General features: G+C 40.0%; 1 protein-coding gene across 3 annotated transcripts in view; it reads right to left on the bottom strand.

Moving 5' to 3' along the window:
- The window catches only part of Rtn3 (reticulon 3), a 68,194-nt gene extending 58,394 nt beyond the window's left edge, over positions 1-9,800 (bottom strand). Inside the window, exon 1 of one of the 3 annotated variants that reach the window (XM_048789046.1) lies at positions 9,445-9,800. In XM_048789046.1, the coding sequence (XP_048645003.1) occupies positions 9,445-9,586 (142 nt within the window). In that variant the 5' untranslated portion in view covers positions 9,587-9,800. The remainder of the gene's footprint in view (positions 1-9,444) is intronic. The other 2 variants (XM_015478138.2, XM_048789047.1) reach the window with 2 other exon arrangements.
- Positions 9,801-21,122: the final 11,322 nt, after the last annotated feature.

The raw sequence follows: 21,122 nt of genomic DNA, 5'->3' as shown, positions 1-21,122 counted from the left end.
TATTGCACATACATGGAATATAACTTATTCCAATTAGGATCCCATTCTGTGGTTGTACATGATGTGGAGTTTCACTGGTGGTGTATTCATACATGAACATAGGAAAGTTATGTCCAATTCATTCTACTGTCTTTCCTATTCCCACCCCCGCTTTTCCTTCATTCCCCCCCCAACACTTTATCTAATCTACTGAACTTCTATTCTCTCCCTGCCCCACCTTTGTTGTGAGAACATTAGACCTTTGGTTTTTTGGGATTGGCTTATTTCATTTAGCACAATAGTCTCCAGATCTATCCATTTACTGGCATTAAATGTTCTTTAACTGAGGTTTACGAATGACTTTCACAGTGGTTCATGAAGCTTATGTAAGTTTATATAATACTATGTATATGAATATTTTTCTAGTAAGAACTTTTCCATTCATTTGTTCATTCCATAAAACATTTATATAGCTCAGTTGATAAAGAGTATTTGGCTCGAATGCATAAGGCTCTAGGTTCAATCGCCAGCACCATCAAAAAAAGAAAAATAAGTATCTGAGGGCCTGCTTTGTGTCAGATACTGTTCAACCATAGGTGCAGTGAATAAAACAGCAACATTTGGCACTCTGATGAAACATATTCTAGTAGGAAAGACAGACAATAAACAAATAAGTCAAATACAGTAAGACAGATTATGATGCATGATAAGAAAAATAAAGCAGGGAGGCCTGTAAGGTATTTTTGTTTCCTCTACAATTTAGTTAGGGTAATGTATGGTTTGAATAAGAGGTATTACCCCAAAGCCCCTGCAGAAATATTCAGAGCTGAAATGATTAGATTATGATAGCTGTAACCGAATTAGTCCATCCTAGTTTGAATGGACTGACAGCCATAACTGCAGGCAGGGAGAGCATGGTTGGAGGAGGTACATCACCGGGTCTGTATCTGAGGTCCCTTCCTCCAACACCTGCTTCCTTGATGCCATGAGGGGAGCAGCTTCTGTCCACTACATCCTTATTGCATGGTAGGCTGCCTCACTGTGGGCCCAGAGGAATGGACTGGCCATCTATGGACTGAGACTTCTGAAACTGTGAGCTCCAAATAAACTTTTCCTCCTCTAAGTTGTTCTTGTAGGGCATTTCAGTCAGTGATAAAAAGCTGACTAAAACAAGTAGCTAAGCAAAGACCTAAAGGAGGTGAGGGGATAATATTAGTGTCTTTCTGTTCAGCTGCTATAACAAAACACCCTAAATCTGCTGGTTCATAAACAGAATTCTATTTCTCTCAGTTCTGGAGGCTGTAAAGCCCAAGATCACGGTGCAGGCATAGATTCAGTATCTGGTAAAGGGACTTTTCCTGTTCATATGTAGTGGGTGCCTTCTTGCTATATTCTCACATGACAGAAGGGGTGAACTCACTCTCTGGGGTCTTTATTATAAGCACACTTATCCTCAGCACCACATAAAAATAAATAAATAAAATAAAGATATTGTGTTCAACTACAACTAAAAAATAAATATATTTTTTTTAAAAATGCAGTTAACTGGAATGGGGGAACAGCATTCCAGATAAACAACAAGTAAGTCCCTGAAGTAAGAGGCATTTCTGGTATGAAGAAAAACATGGAGACCAATGTAACCAAAGCCAGGTGAGTAAGGGAAAATTAGGGTCAGATTATGCTATAATAAGCCCTATGAGGATTCTTCTATTTACTGGAATGTGACAGGAAGCCACTGGAGCATTCTGCCCACAAGTGACATGATCTGACTTAAATTTTCACCAATTTATATCAGCTACCACATAGAGAACAGACTGAGAGCAAGGAAGAAAGTACAAAGGCCAGTTAGACAGTAATTGGAGTTACTCAAGAGAGCTGTCATCGTCTGGACCAGGGTGGTAGTCATGGAGGTGAAGGGAACTGGTCAGACTTTGGATATATTTTGAAGTAAACTTAATAGCATTTGCTGATAACTGTATGTGGGTCAAGGATTTGGGCAAAAGATGAACAGGGTGGAATGGCCATTTACTAAGATGAAAATGACTGTAAGAATAGATTTAAAAGGAAAAATCAGAAATTCAGGTTGAGAGACACAGCACTGAAATGCCTAGTAGACTTTGGGGCTGAAGATAAAAATTTGAAAGGCATCAATTTAAAGTGGTACTTTAAACAACAAGGCTGAGTGTCATAAATAAAAATTATGTGAAATGAGTCCTGAGCACTCTAATGTCTATAGGTTGCAAAGATTAAAAAAAAAGAATTAGCAATATGAAATCTCTACAATAGGAAATCCATAGAGTCAGAAAGATTAATGGTGGCCAATGGAAAAGGGGAGCGAGAAATGGGGAGTAACTCATAACTCATATGAAGAATGAGGAAATGTTCTGGAATTAAATAGGCATGATGGTCAACCTTGTGCGTAAATTAAAAACCACTTTAAAATGGTGAATCTTGTGTTATGTGAAAAAGGCCTAGCAGGGAAACAGAAGAGGAGGAGCCAATGAAAGAGAATGTGTAGGGTCATGGAAGATAAATGACAAAGGTATTTTAGGAAGGAAGGGTGATCAGTTATGCTAAAGGTATTGAGAGGACACTCGACTGGGAAGTGACCACTGGCTTTAACAATGTGGAAAATAACTGGCAAACTTGACCAGAGAAGTTTCTACAGAGCAGTAAAGCAAAATTAGGCCCTGGCTTAGGAACCATGGAACCAAAAATTAAGTTAAATTTTTATGTTAAACTGATCACTGAATTGAAGGGGTGACTGATAACTAACTTCCTCCATAATGTCAACTGGAACTACAAACTATATACAATATTAAAAAAAAAAATTCTTCCTGAAGTTGCAACATGTAAGAGTAACACATCTTACATAAGTCATAGATATGTAGTAAAAGACTTCAATGATGCAATCACAAGCAATACCGATTACGGCTAAACTTATTAACGTACACATCTCTTTTGATATATCAATAATACTTCCTATGATCCCAAATAACTAGAATTAGTAACCCTTACAAATGAATAAAAAGTAAGCCAGTTTTCCTGGGCAACTTCTAAATGAGCTGATTACATAAAATATCAACTTGATAATTTTTATCAAAAAAGTTTTACTATTGAAAACAATATATTTTCTAAAAGTCTGTATATTTTAGGAGACTAAACACATAACAATAAAACTGAATACAATCCATAAGTTAAGTACATACAATTAATAAGTACATTAATTAGTAATCTTCAATTACTAACATTACAAAACTTATTTGGGACCTTTGTAACTCTGGTCAGAATTGGAAAAACTAAGTTCTAGGACTATAGCTGATCTAAAGAGAAGTGTCCTTCTACAGAACAAACTAACTCTTGGCTCAAACAAAACTGGAAAGCTTAACTTTCCCCTTTCCTTTATGACACGTCACGGATCCCTTTACTACCAGACTTATCTCAAGTGCTTGTGTACAGAATTAGACAGGTGACTCCTATGTCAAGTCAAACATATAATTCCTCACAGCAGAATTTTTTTTAAAAAGCATACTACATTGTTTTCATACCATCTCTAAAATATTAAAACAAAAATAAAAACACTGATGCTATTATCAGCAACTTCATAACAACTCCCCTGGAGATGTCAAATAAGGCTTAAGGTGCACCTGTTAAATACATTGGCAACTAGATGTTTAATCTGATCAGAGTGGTTAAATTACTTGAGAACTTGATTATAAAGTTCTGAAAAGGAAATTTTTATTTCTGGGGAATAAAAATAATCAAGTCAGGGACATTTGTAGACCATACTGACATGACCATTTTTGCTGTCTCTTGTACTCCGGCTTCCACACCAACGGACATTTTATAATATATCATAACTACACTTATTATGGTCAGAATGCTACCGAAAATATTTAGGCATATCGCTGTCATGACAAGCCACTTAGGAAACGTCTTAGCTCCTTCCTCTACCTTGTTAACAGGTGACTTAAATGGAAGGGGTTGGCAGTTCTATGATATCAATGTGAGGAATCAGAAGCTGAAACAACTCACTCACTTGGGGGATGAGAAAAAGGTGTAAGAATCTCTTATTGTGAGGAAGATTTGTAATTTCTCACTTGTAATTCAACTGTTATTCTGTATTTATGTGAAAGTAGTTTTAACTTGCAAATATGTCAAATATTAGGTATTGTTACTTAATAAGTCAGAATTTAAAGGTGCACAGCAAATCTGTCACAATGCTGATCTGTATTTTATTCCTTTATATTAACATCATTATCATCATTTGCTACTGGGAATTAAACCCAGGAGTGCTCTACCACTGAGCTATACCTCTAGTCTTTTTATTTTTTATTTTGGTATCATAAGTAACTGAGACTGGCCTGGAACTTGCAATCTTCCTGCCTCAACTTCCCAAGTAGCTGGGATTACAGGCCTGTACCACCACACCTGGCTAATGCTAGTTATTTACTAAGCATTTGTATGGTCAAAAGTCCTTTACATGTGTTTAATTTTCATAACAACTATTATCCTCATTAGATACTATTACTGCCATTTTAAAATTAAGGAAACAGAAGCTCAGGATTTGCACAAGGTCACACAATAAAGAAACAAGGAGGTTTGAAATATTGGTGTCCCTGGAGCTCATATGATTGTCACCATAAAATACTGCCACTGATAGTCTGACACGAGTACAAAACACAGATGATGCCCATGTTGGACAGATCAGACTCCTTTTAATTTAAGTGTTAAGACTGAAAATACAAACTACAAAGTGTAAAAATGATGCCATAAAAAACACAGAATGTGTTTGAAGAGGAAAAAACTGTTTAAAGAAACCCCCCCCCCATTTTTTAATTGCCCAATTTACTTTGAGGTAATTTCCACAAGCAGATAAATGAAATGTAGCTTTATTTTGGCATCAATGTTGCTAGGAATGTAGTAGCTCAGTGATAGAGCACTTGCCTAGCATTCATGAGGCCCTTGGTTTGATCCACAAAAGAAAATAACTATAATTTCCATGTTAGATAAACAATAGACACTTAAAAAAAATTCAGATAATAGACATGTATCTAGACTTGATGTCTAATAAGGGCAACCCTCTTTCTAAAAAGAAAACACTAAATATTTCAGTCTCTCTTATCTGAACCTCAAATTTCTGCCTTTGAAGTCTTTGGTTTCTTTAAAGGCAGCAATCAGGGGCATCCTGGCCCCGATCTCCTTCTCTAAGCGTACTACACTGGTGGGTGCAAGGTACCATACCAGAAAATGCCAGCAATCATTTTCCAAATATATGTAGAAACAAGTACTTCTAAAATACATTATTGGAAGATCAGTTAAGATAAAATTGTTTTCTGCAGGACACCAAGTGATCACTTACCACCTTTTACTCAAACCAAAAGAAGCTTAATAAAAGAACATGAAGCAGGGCTGAGGATGTAACTCAGGGGTGGAACGCTTAACCTAGTGTGTGCAAAGCCCTGGGTTCAATCTCCAGTACCAAAACAAAGAATAGCAACAACAACAACAACAAAAAAGAAGAAACTGACAGCCATGCTTATAGATTTTTTTTAAACCACCAAGGTAGATTTTTTTTTTTTTTAATATTTATTTTTTAGTTCTCGGCGGACACAACATCTTTGTATGCGGTGCTGAGGATCGAACCCGGGACGCATGCATGCCAGGCGAGCACGCTACCGCTTGAGCCACATCCCCAGCCCCAAGGTAGATTATTTTAAAAGCAAACTTTATCTTATTTTCATTATGGCAAGTCTGAGATATTTCCTCTGTGAGATGGAGATAACTTTGGATAAGGAAGAAGGGTTTTTGCAATTAAGTGATAACTTATGTAAACTTTTATATTGAAGTAGTGACCTGACAAATGAAGATCTTGCATTGAGCACACCAAAATTGTTCTAATGCTTTATAGATAATATTAATATATTTGTTTAAGATTATCTTAAGGTAATCTTAAAAAGTTTAAGATTATCTTCTTATTTTTCAGGTTTTCCTTTCCAGCTCATAAGTTTGATGATTTATTGAACAAAAACTGATCAAGTACTACTACATTAGTGACAAAATGTCTACAGCAGATCTAAGATATACAAATTCTGTAATAAAGTTTTTTTAAGAAACAACTGGTGGGGCTGTGGTTGTGGCTCAGTGGTAGAGTGCTAGCCTAGCATGCACGAGGCGCTGAGTTCGATCCTCAGCACCACATAAATGTAAAATAAAGATATTGTGTCCACCTAAAACTTAAGAATAAATATTAAAACAACAACAACAACAAAAAAAAAAAACCTGATGATGGGCTGGGGTTGTGTGGCTCAATAGTATAGCACCCGCCTAGCACTTGTGAGGCCTGGGTTTGATCCTCAGCACCACATAAAAATAAATAAGATAAAGGTATTGTGTCCAACTACAACTAAAAAATAAATATTAAAAAAAGGGGAAATAATTAGTGAGTACTGAGGCATTTAATACTATTAGGAAAATGTAATACAAACCCATGAACTTAGAATGCCACTTCAGAATATAAATTCCACTATTTTCAGCAAAATGCCTGATTTCACTATCTTCTCTACTGTTATAAAGAAGGGAATAAAAAATAAGGTAGGCTGGGTACGGTGGCACACACCTGTAATCCCAGCAGCTCGGGGAGGCTGAGACAGGAGGATTGAGAGTTCAAAGCTAGCCTCAGCAACGGCAAGGCACTAAGTAACTCAGTGAGACCCTGTCTCTAACAAGATACAAAAATTGGGCTGGGGATGTGCTTCAGTGGTTGAATGCTCCTGAGTTTAATCCCTGGTTACCCAGCCCCCCAAATAAGATAAAGTCAATACTCAATAAAAATTGTGACTAGGGTAAATAACATCAGAAATCTAAACTAACCAGAACTATTCTATGTTGTATCATTAAATTTGTATTGCCAGCCTGGTGTGGTGATGCATGCCTATAATCCCAGCTATTTGGGTGGCTAAGGCAGAAGGATTGCAAGTTCTAGGCCAGTCTGAGTAACTGAATGGGACTCTATCTCAAAATAAAAATTAAAATAGGGCTGGGGAGGTAGCTGAGTAGCAGAGCGTCCCTGAGTTCAATCCCCAATATGGCAAAATAAATAAATCAACAAAAAAATAAAACAAAATACATTGTGCATTGCAAATTAGAGTCCACATATATGAATACATATATGTGTGTAGTTGTAGATGAACACAATATCTTTTTTTTTTTTTAAAGAGAAGAGGTGAGAGAGAGAGATAGGGAGAGAGAGAGAGAATTTCTGATATTTATTTTTTAGCTTTTGGCAGACACAACATCTTTGTTTGTATGTGGTGCTGAGGATCGAACCCGGGCCGCACGCATGCCAGGCGAGCGCGCTACCGCTTGAGCCACATCCCCAGCCCGAACACAATATCTTTATTTGTTTATTTTTATGTGGTGCTGAAGATGAAATCCAGTGCCTCATAAGTGCTAGGGAAGCACTCTACCACTGAGCCAAACCCCAGCCCCCAGGGTCTGCTTTTTGGTGGTGGTGTGTTTGTGTCTGTAAATAAAATATTTTTTTTTGCTTTACTGGCCCAGGTCTTTCATAACAGTGTATTAAAAGAATAAAAAAGTTGACTTTCAAATGCTTTCCCCATGTGGCTCTACATGTTGGAACACAATTTTAATAGCCTGCCTGCTAACTAGAATGACTCCTCAATATTTAACATCCATTTTCTCTTGAGCACAAAAGGTCATTTCGTAAAACACAGGTCTGAGTCAAAAACTGAAAATCAAGAATAAGCAAAAGGTACCCACAAAAGGGCCAACCAAAGGGGGCTGGGGTTGAGGCTCAGTGGTAGAACTCTTGCCTAGCATGTGTGAGGCACTGAGTTTGATCCTCAGCACCACATAAAAAAATAAATAAACAAAATACAGGTATTGTGTCCATCTACAACTAAAAAAGAAATTCTTAAAAAAAAAAAAAAAAAAGGCCAACCAAATCATAAGCAGTGACAAGTGATTAATGCCAAAAGACCAAGTTGCTAAGTTATAAGGAAACTGCTGTTCATTTGGACCTTATCCCAGAACACAAAAATTTGGAGGAGAAACGCTGGCGGTTTAAAGAGAACAAGAATTCCAAATCTGCTGGCTCATTCCTTTATCTACAGAAGCCTCTGATACTGTTTCTATGCAAATGACCATAACCTCGCTGGAAAATTTGTGGCACTTCAATTCTCTCTTAAACAGGTGGAAATCCATTGTTAGGAAAACGCCTAGAGAATATCAGAAAGGACCAACCTGAGAATCTGCCAAAGGAGACAATGAAGCATTTTAAAATCTCTCAAAAATTCTTCCTCTGGCAACGCCCCTCCCCTCTTTTCTCCCTTTAAGAACCTCCACCTGCCCGTGGTGCATATTCTTCAAGAAGACATCTGCACTGCAGATCTCTGCACGAGGCCAGCCAGCTCCCATCAGCAGGCAGACGCGGATACAATGGAAACTAAAGGAGGCCTGCAGTTTCCCTTCTAGTCCTTCAGAGATGGGAGGAGAAGGGGGTTCAACCAGCCCCTGCTTTGTCTGAATTTTCTCCCCTCCCCCCTTTCTGCAGTACACATCCTCTTTTGTCATACTGCGATCAATAACAGCCCAGAGAAAATCTGAAATCAAAACATGTTGATGGCTTGGCATGACTCTATTTATTATTTTCTAGAATATAAACGACTGATTGCGCGTCCCTACCCCCACGCCACGCCAGTGAAGAGCCGGCTGTGTTGCAGAGGCAGCCACGGATCCATCTTGGACCATCAGAAGCTCCCTCCCAAATCTTCCCAGAGCTATTCTCATCACGCCTCCTCTACCTTGGAGTCTCAGAAAAACCAGGCCTTTACGTAGAGTCCAGTCGAAAGCAGTAAAGAAAACGGGCTACAACGCTTCCATTAAACTTCCCCATCCTCCCCAGGGGCAAACAAAAATATTTTTTTTGGAAGACTATCAGGCACGTCTGATTATGTCAACACCTGACTGCAAACCTGCAATGCAACCCTTTCGCCACCATCCCTCAAAATCATAACGAACCATTTCTCCCAAGACCCACCTGCCCCAATCCTCTCAACGTCGCTAATCTTACTCCTCGGAATCACCCCGGTCCAGCGGGTGGCTCTGGCCTCCTCCAACACGGCCCAAGCCCCACCTGAGCGATCGTCGGTTTCATCCCAACCTCGCGGGGCGGCTGTTTCCCCACCTGCCGGGTCTCGGCGTGAACGCCCACTCTCCAGACCTTCTTCCCGCCCCCAACCTGTTTTCCTCACACCCCGTTATTTCCTCACCGCCCGAAAGACCTTTCGCTCCCCTCCCCCTTTGCCCATTTTCCAAACGTTCGTCCCCCGGGATTGAAGCCACCAGCAGCCGAGTGTAACTCGTCCTCCCCGGTCGCTCCCGAAAGCCCCCGGCCCCAGCTCCCTTTCGTCCCCAGGGCGGGGGCTTCCCCGCACGCCTCACCCGCACAAGAGGAGCCGCAGCTTTTCGCCCCCAGGGCGGGGCTGGTTCCCGGGCTCCCGCCACCGCCGGCCGCGGACGGATCGGCCCCGGAGGACGACGAGGAGATGGACGGGGACTGAGTGGCCGCCGACGACTCCGCCATGGCTACGCGAGCAAGGGCGGGAGAGAGGTGAAGAGAGACGTGGGGCGGGAGAGAGGGAGGGGAAACAGAATAAGTAGGCAGCAGGCTCTCCGAAGTCCCTCCGCTCAGCCTGTTCCGAGGACAGACTCCGACAGACTGACTGACTGACACAGCCGAGCGCAACGAGAGGGAGAGCGAGCACGCATGCGCACAAAGAACTCTAGAACGCGCGGCGGGGGCGAGAGGCAGCTGCGGAGGCGCGCAGCGGAGCAGTGCGCAGGCGCAAGAACTGTCCCTCCGCGCTCCAAAAGGAAGGAGAGGTAAAACCGACCTCGCGCCAAGCCTCAAGCGGCTGGGGTGGGGCGCGCCTCTAGGGGACGGGACGCAAGAGGCGTGGTCAATCATCAAGCCACGCCCACCACTGCGGTCCTAGGCGTTGGCGGGGACGCTGCGGGGTAGAATTTTTTCACGGCTCTTTATGTGAATGTTTTCCACTGGATGGATTATGTATTTTTATAATAGATATTTCTTTATGCTTCCAGTAGCTGGAAACGATCTTTCCCATAAATTCCCGGAGGCTGATATCTTTTGTGTGATGCATTCCCCTTTAGAATCTGAAGTGAAAACCGCAGGGTAGAGAAGGCCCACTCTGCAAGGTGCTTTATGAATTTCTCTGAATATGTCGTAATATCGCCTCACTGTGAGACACAGACAGCCTCATGGTCCCGCTTTTAGTAGGTGGAAAAAGATGTTATACAGAAGAAAAAACTACTATTCATTCTAATCACATTGCCGTGCAGTCACAGACCCTGCTTCATATTCTTGCCTTGTTGCTGTTCTTGTCCACCTTGAGTCTTAAGGTTGTCTCTTCCTCTAAATAAGCTCTAAGATAGAGAAAACGTATTTTGGAGAAGAAAAAGCTGAACTCATGAAGATAGAAAAGCAAGGAGATAACATCCTGGATGTGATTCTAAGGGACCGGGAGTGGGAAGGTGTTACAAAATGTGTTATTAAAATTTAAGAATACGGCACAAATACGCATAATTTTATTCGTAACCGAAAATGGGTCCTTAGCAGAAATGTATTTGAAACCAAATATCCAATTATCTTGGATTTGGGTTTTTTTTTTTTTTTTTTCCGGGTTCTCCTGGGTTGGCTTGTCAAATTCAAAGCTATCTCCCTACATCTTTAAAAATATTTTAAAGGTGCATAACCTTTTAAAAAGGGGAATGTATCCTGGAAATAATGAAAGCCAAGGTTGTAGCCTTTGCTATTGCTAAAGCAGCGATCGATGACCCAAAGTGCAATTGCAGGTTCAGCAAATCCTATAAAGATGCAACCTCATGAGTGGGGAGGTTGTCAGCCAGGCTGCTGCGGAGGGGAAAAAGCAGTCTGACCAGTGGAAATCTTTTAGAACACAGGCTGTGAACTACATCTGCCCTTGACAGTTTTTAAAGTCACAAAGCCCAGAAAGTGGGGTGGAAAGAAAAAAAGGAAGAAAGAAAACAACAACAACATCCAAGTGGTTGCAATGCTTTGAGGAAGGCACAGAAGAATATGTCCCAAAATAACTTCCTGACAAATATCTTACCCTGGTGCTCACAGCATCAGCTGATGATGCAGCAGACTGTCCATAGATGGTAAAGGGAAATAGAAGCCAATGTGATATCCAAGCCAATTATCTACCTATGCTGACAAATGCATAAGTTTTAAAAATATTTTATTAAGTGTTAGGAAATTATGCTAATACCTAACCCTGACAGTACTTGCTAGAAACTGGGGCTCCTAGGTGGATAGGAATCTCATTCCTGATAGTCATAATAGAAAATAATCTATCTCATCAATTCATTTCTCCCCTCTGAAGGAGTTCCCTAACTACCATTAGGGACAGGGGCCTCTACCACTCTGGCTACTTCAAGTTGGAAAGGGGCATTAGGAGATGCCTGTCAGGGTCCTTTATATAGGTATATCTAAGGGGCCCTGATAGATGAGAGATTTTATTTTGGATTTTTATCTGTAGGGCCAGAGGTCTATGGTGGCAGTGAAGTGAGATACAGGGCAGGGATCATATAGAGTTGCAGGATCCTTAGAGAAGTCCTGTCATTCTCTGGGTTCTGGCTGACCTTAGAGGGCAAGGGCCAAATATTGGCTGCTTTTTCCTCAGCCCTTTTACTTCCTTGATTTAGGTCTCCAAGGTTTGGTTTCAAATATCCAGCAGACCAGTTCCACCAGTCTTAAAGTAGGAGTAATAGGTTTTAACTTTGAAGTTTATAATTTTACAGTTACTCTTTCTGTTGAGTTAGGGTGAGTTTCAGTGCTAGAAGTCAGCATTATATCCTATCTGTCCTGGAGATGATGGCTTGTTGGTCTTAACTTGGGTTGTTTTATTAGAAGTAGTCTCTCTCTCCCTTTTTTTTTAGTTGTCAATGGACTTTTATTTATTTATATGTGGTGTCTCACACATGCTAGGTAAGCGCTCTGCCAGTAAGCCACAAACCCAGTCCCAGAAGTAGACTCTTTAAGCACCTCAGAGATTTTTTTTTAAACAAGAAGTCTTAGTGGTTAAAGTTGAAGAGGAAGAAGAAAAAGTAGTAATAGTAGAAGAGGGGGCACTGGGAAGAAGAGGAAAAAGTATAAAAAGAAACACATTAAGGGGCTGGGGATATAGCTCAGTTGGTAGAGTGCTTGCCTCACATGCACTAGGCCTTGGGTTCAATCCCCAGCACCACATACACACACACACCAAAAATAAATAAATAAATAAATAAATAAATAAAAAGGAGAAGAAAGAAACATATTAAGGCAGAACTGCTTTCTGGAGAAGGGCCATACACCAGCACAATTCCTAATCCAGAGAAGAAGAAGGAGGAGGACAAGAAAGACAGACAATAATGAGGACTACTGGGAAAGAATCCTAATTCTGTTACTTAAACACATCATGCTTAAGATTCAGTTGGGAGTAACAGACATACTCTCTAAAATAATCAAAGGGAGGTTGAATGAAACAGTGGTTAATCATCTATAGCTTTTCAAACTTTTTGTGTCTTGACATTATATCACCATTTCTTAGAGTCTTTGAAAATAAATATATTTTCTTTGTATTGATAACAAAACAAAGCAAAACAAAAGAAGCATTTGTGCTAAGTCCAACTCCTGAGGCTGTGTTTTCTCTTTCCTGCTATGCCAACTTCCCTGAGACTGATATTTCCTTGGGATATTTGTATATGTGATTTGTTTCATAGATGTTTACTGATCACCTGTTGTGTGACACTATCCTGGGATCTTTGTAGGGACCCCAAACTATGTTTATCCAGTCTTCAATGAGCTAACAAGCTAGAGTATAGAACATACATAAAGTTAAATAATACCAGTTAAATAGCAATCAACACCAACCCTAAACAACACAAAGCCATAGTGCTTTGATCAGGTGGCAAGTGGACTGTATGAATTTAACATAGAGAAGGGCTGGGGATGTAGCTCAGTAGAGTGGTGCTTGCCTTTTATGTGCAAGGCCCTGGATTGGATCCCTACCATTTCAAGGGGGGTGGGGTGGGAGACAGGAAGTCAGGCATGCAGACAGACAGACACACCCTGTGGAGTGGCAGTTTAGAAAGGGTTTATGAAAAAGTCCAAAGTTGGATAGGAGTTTAGAGTTGTAAGAATGTCATTAAAGGCAAAGAAGGATGGTTTGAAGCAAACATAGGGGTTACTTTTGTGCATGCATACAAAAAAGGCACCCTTCTGGGCAGACAAATCACATAAAAGAACCATTTCCTCCCAGTCCAGCCCACAGTGCAGTTCCATGCTGACTTGCTCAACAGAACATGGCCTAGATTTGATCCCCTCTTGCCCCTCCCCTGTATGACTGCCATGGTGGGATATACAGACTGCACAACCACACATGGCAGCTGGAGGCTCAGAAGTGTGATGTGTGTGAGATCTTTTGAGTGCTGGGTCAAGATATAAAGGGGGAAGAAATTTTTGGACCAGAGTTTGGAGAAGCAATAGTATTTCACTAAAGAATTGAGGCTTTTCCAGGCATAGTGGGGTATGGCGAGGCATTCTATGGCTGCAATCCCAGCTCCTCAGGAGGATCCATCATAAGTTCCAGGCCAGCCTCAGCAACTAAGTGAGGCCCTAAGCAACTTAGCAAGACCATCTCTCAAAAACAAAAACAAAAACAAAAACAAACAAACAAACAAACAAAAAAACCACAAGGCTTTGTCTTAAAGCTTAAGGCCAATGGGGATTCAGTGAAAGTTTTGGGACAGGGAATGGCTCAGATGAGTTTTTCTTTTTTTTAGTTGCTCATGGACCTTTATTTATTTGTAAGTGGTGCTGAGAATTGAACCCAGTGCTTCACACATGCCATGCAAGTGCTCTTCCACAGAGTTACATCCCAACCCTCTATTTTTTTTTGTTAATATATATTTTTTAGTTGTCGATGGGTCTTTAGGTATGTATGTATGTATGTACTTATTTATATGCAGTACTGAGAATCAAACCCAGTGCCTCACACATGCTAGTCAAGTGCTCTACCACTAAGCCACAACCCCAGCCCCCTCAGATGAAATTTTTTGAGAGAGAGAGAATTTTAATATTTATTTTTTACTTTTCGGCGGACACAACATCTTTGTTTGTATGTGGTACTGAGGATCGAGCCCAGTGCCCCACGCATACTAGGCGAGTACTCTACCACAACCCCAGCCCCTCAGATGAATTTTTTTTTAATTTTTAAATATTTATTTATTTTTTAATTTTGGGTGGACACAACATCTTTGTATGTGGTGCTGAGGACTGAACCCTGGTCGCATGCATGCCAGGTGCACACGCTACCGCTTGAGCCACATCCCCAGCCCATCAGATGAATTTTTGACAATTTTTTTTCTTCTTCTTTTTTTATTCAGACATTTGTACATCTTTATATCCTAATTCAATATATTCATACATTATGTAATGGACAAATCTCAGTATTACGTACTTCCATCTCCTCAAACATTATTCATCTACATCTCTTGGGAATTTTGCTCCCTTCTAATTATTTTGACACATATTGCAGATTATTTTAACCAATAGTTACTCTACTATGCTACAGAAAACCAAAACTTATGCCTCCTCCGCTGCATGTTGATGCCCCCTGTGTAACTTCTTTCTATCCCTTCTCCCTCCCACCCTTTCCAGACTCTAGTGACCATTACTCTACTTGGTTCTTTTTTAGTGGGGAGGGGAGTACCAGGGATTGAACTCAGGGGGCACTTGACCACTGAGCCTCATCCCCAGCCCTATTTATTTAGAGACAGGGTCTCACTGAGCTGCTTAGCACCTTGCCTTTGCTGAGACTGGCTTTGAACTTGTGATCCTCCTGTCTCATCCACTTGGTTCTTCTGTGAGATGGGCTTTTTAGTTTCTACAAATGAGTGAGAACATGTGATGTTTTTCTTTCTGAGTCTGAGCTATTTCATATCATGACCTCCAATTCCATCCATATTATTGCCAATAACAGGATTTCATTCTATTTTATGGCTGAATAATACTCCACTGTGTATATATACATTATTTTCCTCATTTCCTTCCCAACTTTCCATCTGTTGATGGACATCTTGCTTGATTCTACATCTTAGCTACTGAAAATAATGCTTCAGAAAACATGGAAGTGGAGATGTCTCTTCAATACACTGATTTCATCTCCTTTGGATGTACACCCAGTAGTGAGATTGCTGGATCTTATGGTAGTTCTACTTTTAGTTTTAATAGGAATCTCTGTACTGTTTTCCATATGGATATACCAGTATATATTCCTACCAATTGTGTATAAGAATTCTCCTTGGGCTGGGGATGTAGCTCCATTGGAAGACTGTCCGCCTTATATGCAGAGAGCTCTGGGTTCAATTCCCAGCACCAAAAACAAACAAACAAACAAACAAACAAAAAAACTCCTTTTATCTGAATCCTTATCAGTCTGTCATTTTTTTTGTCTTTTTTGATAATAGCCATTCTAACTAGGGTAAGATGACATCTCATTGTGGTTTTTGATTTGTGCTTTCCTAATGATTAGTGTCATTGAACATTTTTTTCATTCGTAAGCCATTTGTATGTCTCCTCTTGAGAAGCCCCTATTCAAATCTTTAGCCCATTTTTTAATTGGATCATTTGCGTTTTTGTGTGTTTAATTTTTTGACTTTCTGATATATTCTGGATATTAATCCTTTGTCAGATGAATAGTATGCAAAAATATTTTCCATTCTGTAGGTTACCTCTTAACTGTTGATTGTTTCCTTTGCTGTGCAGAAAGTTCTTTCTTTGATATGATTCCATTTGTCTATTTTCACTTTTGTTTCCTGTATCTTTGGGGTCCTATCCAAAAAATCTTTGCCTACACCAATGTCCTAAAGTGTTTCCTCATGTTTTCTTGTTGTAAATTCTTTGTATGTGGTGCTGAGGATCGAACCCGGGCCGCACGCATGCCAGGCGAGCGCACTACCGCTTGAGCCACATCCCCAGCCTAAAATTCTTAGATTCAGGTTTTACCTTTAGGTTTTTGATCCATTTTGAGTTGATTTTTGTATATAGTGAGAGGAAGGGACCTAGTTTTATTACAGCACAATGTTAAAGAGATTATTCTGACTATAGTGTAAGTTCAGATGAAATTTTAAAGAACTCACTGGAACATAGGCATTTCCTAAGAGTTCCACCAAGCAACTTTTACTGCTGAGGTTAGACCTCTTCTTTCCCGTCCCTGTCTTATGGGAGTATTACCACCAGTAATTTCCCATCTCAAAAGAGGTGTGGTGGTGCACACCTGTAATCCTGGTGATTTGGGAGGCTGAGGCAGTAGGATCACAAGTTCAAAGCCAGCTTCAGCAATTTAACAAGAATCTCAGCAATTTAGTGCAAAAATAAAATATACAGTAAAATACTGATAAATATACTTTATACTTTCTCAAAATAAAAAAATAAAAAGTACTGGGGATGTAGCTCTGTGGTAAAGCAGTCTCAGTCTTCCCCTGCCCCAAATTCCCATCTCAGCTTCTTCTCCTTCTCCTTCTTCTTCATGCTGGAGATTGAACGCATATCCTTCAGCATGCTGAGCATGTACTTTACCACTGAGCTACACTCCCACCTGTCCTTATTTTTTTTTTCTTGAATATCAGGACAAGATATACTTCAATTTTAAAATGTTGAATTGTCTGTGGATGTATCTTAGTGGTAAAGTGAATGCTTAGTATGCACGTAAGGCCCTGGGTTCAGTCCTGAGCACCCCCAACACCTGAAAATAAATAAAAGTAAATTTGAAAAATTTAAATACATTCATGTTATTCTCATGTGTGCACATGTGCACATACACACACACACCACACACACGGCAAGCTTACCCAGAATGCACAAGGTCCTGGACTTGATTCCCAGCACTGCAAGGAAAAAAAGAAAAAAGATACACATAATCATGCATTGTTTTGTTTTGGGTACTGGGGATCGAACCCAGGTGTACATTACCACTGAGCTACATCTCCACCAGCTCTTCTTATTTTGAGACATGTTCTACTAAGTAGCTTAAGGCCTTACTAAGTTGCTGAGGCTGGCCTGGAACTTGTGATCCCCTTGCCTCAGCCTCCTGAGTCTCTGGGATTATAGGTATGCAGCAGTGCACTTGGCTTCTTTAAAAAAAAAAATTATTTTTTTAATTCTGAGAAAGGGTCTTTCTAAGTTGCTGAGGTTGGTCTTGAATTTGTGATGCTCCTACCTCAGCCTCCCTGGGATTACCAGCCTGCTCAGATGTATGCTCAGTCATGATTTCTTAGACAGGGATACCTTCTGAGAACTGCATCATTAATCAATTTCATTCTCAGCCATCCTGTGGAAACATCACAGAGTACACTGTCATAAACCTACATGGTATATTCCCTGTGGCCCCTTGATGCAATCAAAATGTGGTAAACACAAGATGTGTGAAGGTGCTGCAGGTATAACAAGGCATATTGTTTTATAGTAAATTTTTTGCTTCATAAGTAGTAGGAATGCATGGTATAATACTGATAAAATACAGTATAGTAAATATGTAAACCAGCCACATAATTGTTTATTGTCATTATCCAGTATTATGTACTGCATGTACTTGTATGTACTCTGCTTTTATATGATTGACAGCCAGTAGGTTTCTTTACATCAGTATCTCCATGAGTAGTGCATTGCCCCAAAATGTTAGGAAGGCTACCAATATCACTGGCTAATAGGGATTTTTCAGCTTCATTATGGGATCATTGTGGTATATGCAGTCTGTCATTGGCCAAAATTTCATCATGTGGTACATAACTGTAAAGTTTTCTTTTATCTCTAATCTTCTCCATTCTACACACATATAATCACTGTTAGAATATTCCAGTGGCAAACTCAAGCAAAGGTGAATATAGCAAATATGTATCCTCATCTACTCTATCATAAAGGATAGCATGATACACACATTGTTGTGTACATTCCTTTATTTCCTTCTAGTGATCTTTTAGTTTTTTTTTTGTTGTTGTTGTTGTTGTACTAGGGAACTCAGGGGTGCTTAACCACTGAGTCACATCACCAGCCCTCTTTTTATATTTTATTTAGAGACAAGGTCTCACTAAATTGCTTAGGGCTTCGATAAGTTCCTTAGGCTGGCTTTGAACTTGTGATCCTACTGCCTCAGCCTCCTGAGCTGCTGGGATTACAGATGAGTGACACCGCACCCGGTTCTTTCAGCCATCTTTATGAAGAGTCAGACAGCTGTGTTGTTGACTGAAATACTAATAATGAAGCAGCTGAAAAGGTCTTAAGCTTTTACAATGTTACCATATTTACATCCTAATATTCAACGTTTTTTAAATTTTTTTTTTTAGTAGTAGGTGGACAGTAGTTGGAGACAATGTCTTTATTTTATTTTTATGTGGTGCTGAGGATCGAACCCAGTGTCTCACATGTGCTAGATGAGTGCTCTACCACTAAGCCACAACCTCAGCCCCATATTCAATGTTTTTAAAAGTTGTTTTTAGTTCTAGATGGACATGACACCCTTATTTTACTGGTTTTTTTTTTAATGTGGTACTGAAGATTGAACCCAGTGCCTCACACATGCTAGGCGAGCGTTCTACCATTGAGCTGCAGCCTCAGCCCATAATATTCAACTTTAAAATTTCACTTTTATAAGAAATGGGGTCTTGGGCTGGGGTTGTGGCTCAGTGGTAGAGCACTGACCTAGCATGTGTGAGGCCCTGGGTTCCATCCTCAGCACCACATAAAAATAAATAAAATAAATGTATTATGTCCAACAACAATTAAAAAATATTTTTTTTTAAATAAGAAGAGAATGGGGTCTCAGTAGAATGTCCAGGCTGCCCCCAAACTCCTGGACTCAAGGGAGTCTCCTGCCTTAACCTCTTTAGTAGCTGGGACTATAGGTGTATAACACTGTGCCTGGTTTGTGATTACTTTTTGTGATTCTGGGGATTGAACTCAAGACTTTGCACATGTTAATCATGCACTTTACCAAGGAGCTACATCCTCAGCCCAGGGACAGATATTTAAACGATGTCCCGGGATGTAGCATTCCAACCTGTCCCTTCCAAATTTCTTAACTATTGACCCTTGCTGAACTTGGCGGCTCACACCTGCAATACGAGAAATTTGGGAGGCTGAATCAGTAGAATTGCAAATTTGAGGCCAGCCTCTGCAAATTAGTGATAACCTGTCTCAAATAAAAAATAAAAATGACTGGGGATGTGGCTCAGCAGTTAAGCACCCCTGGGTTCAATGCCTGGTACCAAAAATCAATCAATCAATCGATAGCTCCTGCAATAAATGTTAGGAGTCTGAACTATGTCACAGTATAGTCACAGGAGTGATATTTACTTGGCTGTTTATCCCATAAGACTGTGATTTTCTGGAGGACAAGAATGTGTCTTATGCATCATTACTTCCTAGAAGAGTGCCTGAAACATAACGAAGCCCTATTTTTGTAAAGTTTTGAAACCTGAATCACAGTGGATATCTTTGTAGAAAACAATTTTACTATTTTTGTGCTTCACATACTTGAGTATTTTGAGTATTTACGACTTTGCTTTTGCTTTTCCAGAATGAATATGATGACTACCACTTTTTAAGTACTAACTACACATTCATTAGTCATCATTGTCAAACATATTTCATTTAACCTACAACTGTGTGGGTACTGGAATTATTTTGTGGGTGATGAAAGTTTCAGAGAAGTTAAGGAACTCACCCAAGTTTGTACAGCTAGTGAGCATCAAAGCCAAAATTCAAAGCCAGTGGCCTTAACTATTCAAACATATCTACCTGTTACCTACTTCTAGAAATGCAGAAGGAAAGCTCAACCTCTGTTCATACCCTGTGTCTCAATTCAGAGTAAGATTGCTGAAGGCTGGCTGTATATCAGTATCATCAAATTCAGCATTTCAGCCCATTGTTTTAATGACCCTGGATATTTGAGACTAAAACAACAAAATACATTTCTCATGTATAGGGGCTGCTTTCTATGCTGTGACTAATCCTAAACTCCACCTATAATTTATACTGTGTTGTTTCAAATTCTAGTAGTGTCTACAAGGTATGAGGAAGGTTGATGTGTTCACATTTGACCTTGATGATGTTGTCTTGAGACAGATAATGCCTGCATTTGCTACTTGCTTCCTGACAGGTTAGACTTCAATGCATCTTTATTGAGAATCCTTAAAATAGAACATTTTTTTTGGTTCAATAGCGAAAGTTAGGTATTGAATATTAAAGGAGCCAGAAAGTTAGTGAGCAGCACTAGGTGTAACATATACCTTCTTCAGTGAAGACTTAAATCTCTACTCTCTGCCAGACCTGTGTGAGGGGTTGGGGATATACCAGAGAACAAAAGAGATAAAAATTCCTCTGCATTGGAATTTCTATTATAGTGGAAAGCACAAAATGAAATGTAAAATGTAGGTCAGATGATAAAAAGTCTTATGGACAAAGTAAGGGGAATAGAGAATACTGGGATGTGTGTGCAATTTAAACTTTTTACACAGTGTGTTGCAATTATGACAAATCACTGGCTTTTGGCCCTTCCTTTCTGAGTATGACACACACTGCCCTGCATTTGTGTTAACATCCTGTTGGTTCAAATTTCCAAACATCATGTGAAACCTTAGTAATTCTTGTTCTGAAGTTCATTTCTACTTTCTTGGTGATCCAAGTTGGACTAGATAAAATCTAGATTTAAATCTAAAGCCTGGAAGAAGGCATTCCAACAATCTTGAGAGTTTGGGGAGAATTAGAAGGGGTAGGGGAAAAGTCAAAACAGGACTTCTTTAGATAGGATAACGTAGAATTACCTTTACCTCTTCACCTCTGGCCTAATTACTCAGGAAGTAGAAAACTGCTCAAAAGCTTGGCAGAGCCTAGAGGCAGGTGGAAGGAGATCCTGGGTAGATTATAACAGCTGAAGCAGAAGAAGGAAGACAGTGCAATTACTGGTGGCCGTGGCGGGGGGGGGGGGGGGAAATGAATACTTTAGCTTTTGCATAAACTCCATCAGTTATCTCGCCCC

Source organism: Marmota marmota, unplaced genomic scaffold (assembly GCF_001458135.2).
Source record: "Marmota marmota marmota unplaced genomic scaffold, marMar, whole genome shotgun sequence".
NCBI classification, from domain to species: Eukaryota; Metazoa; Chordata; class Mammalia; order Rodentia; family Sciuridae; genus Marmota; species Marmota marmota.
The sequence above is the reverse complement of the archived record's forward strand: the minus strand, read 5'-3'. Positions and strand labels throughout refer to the sequence as shown.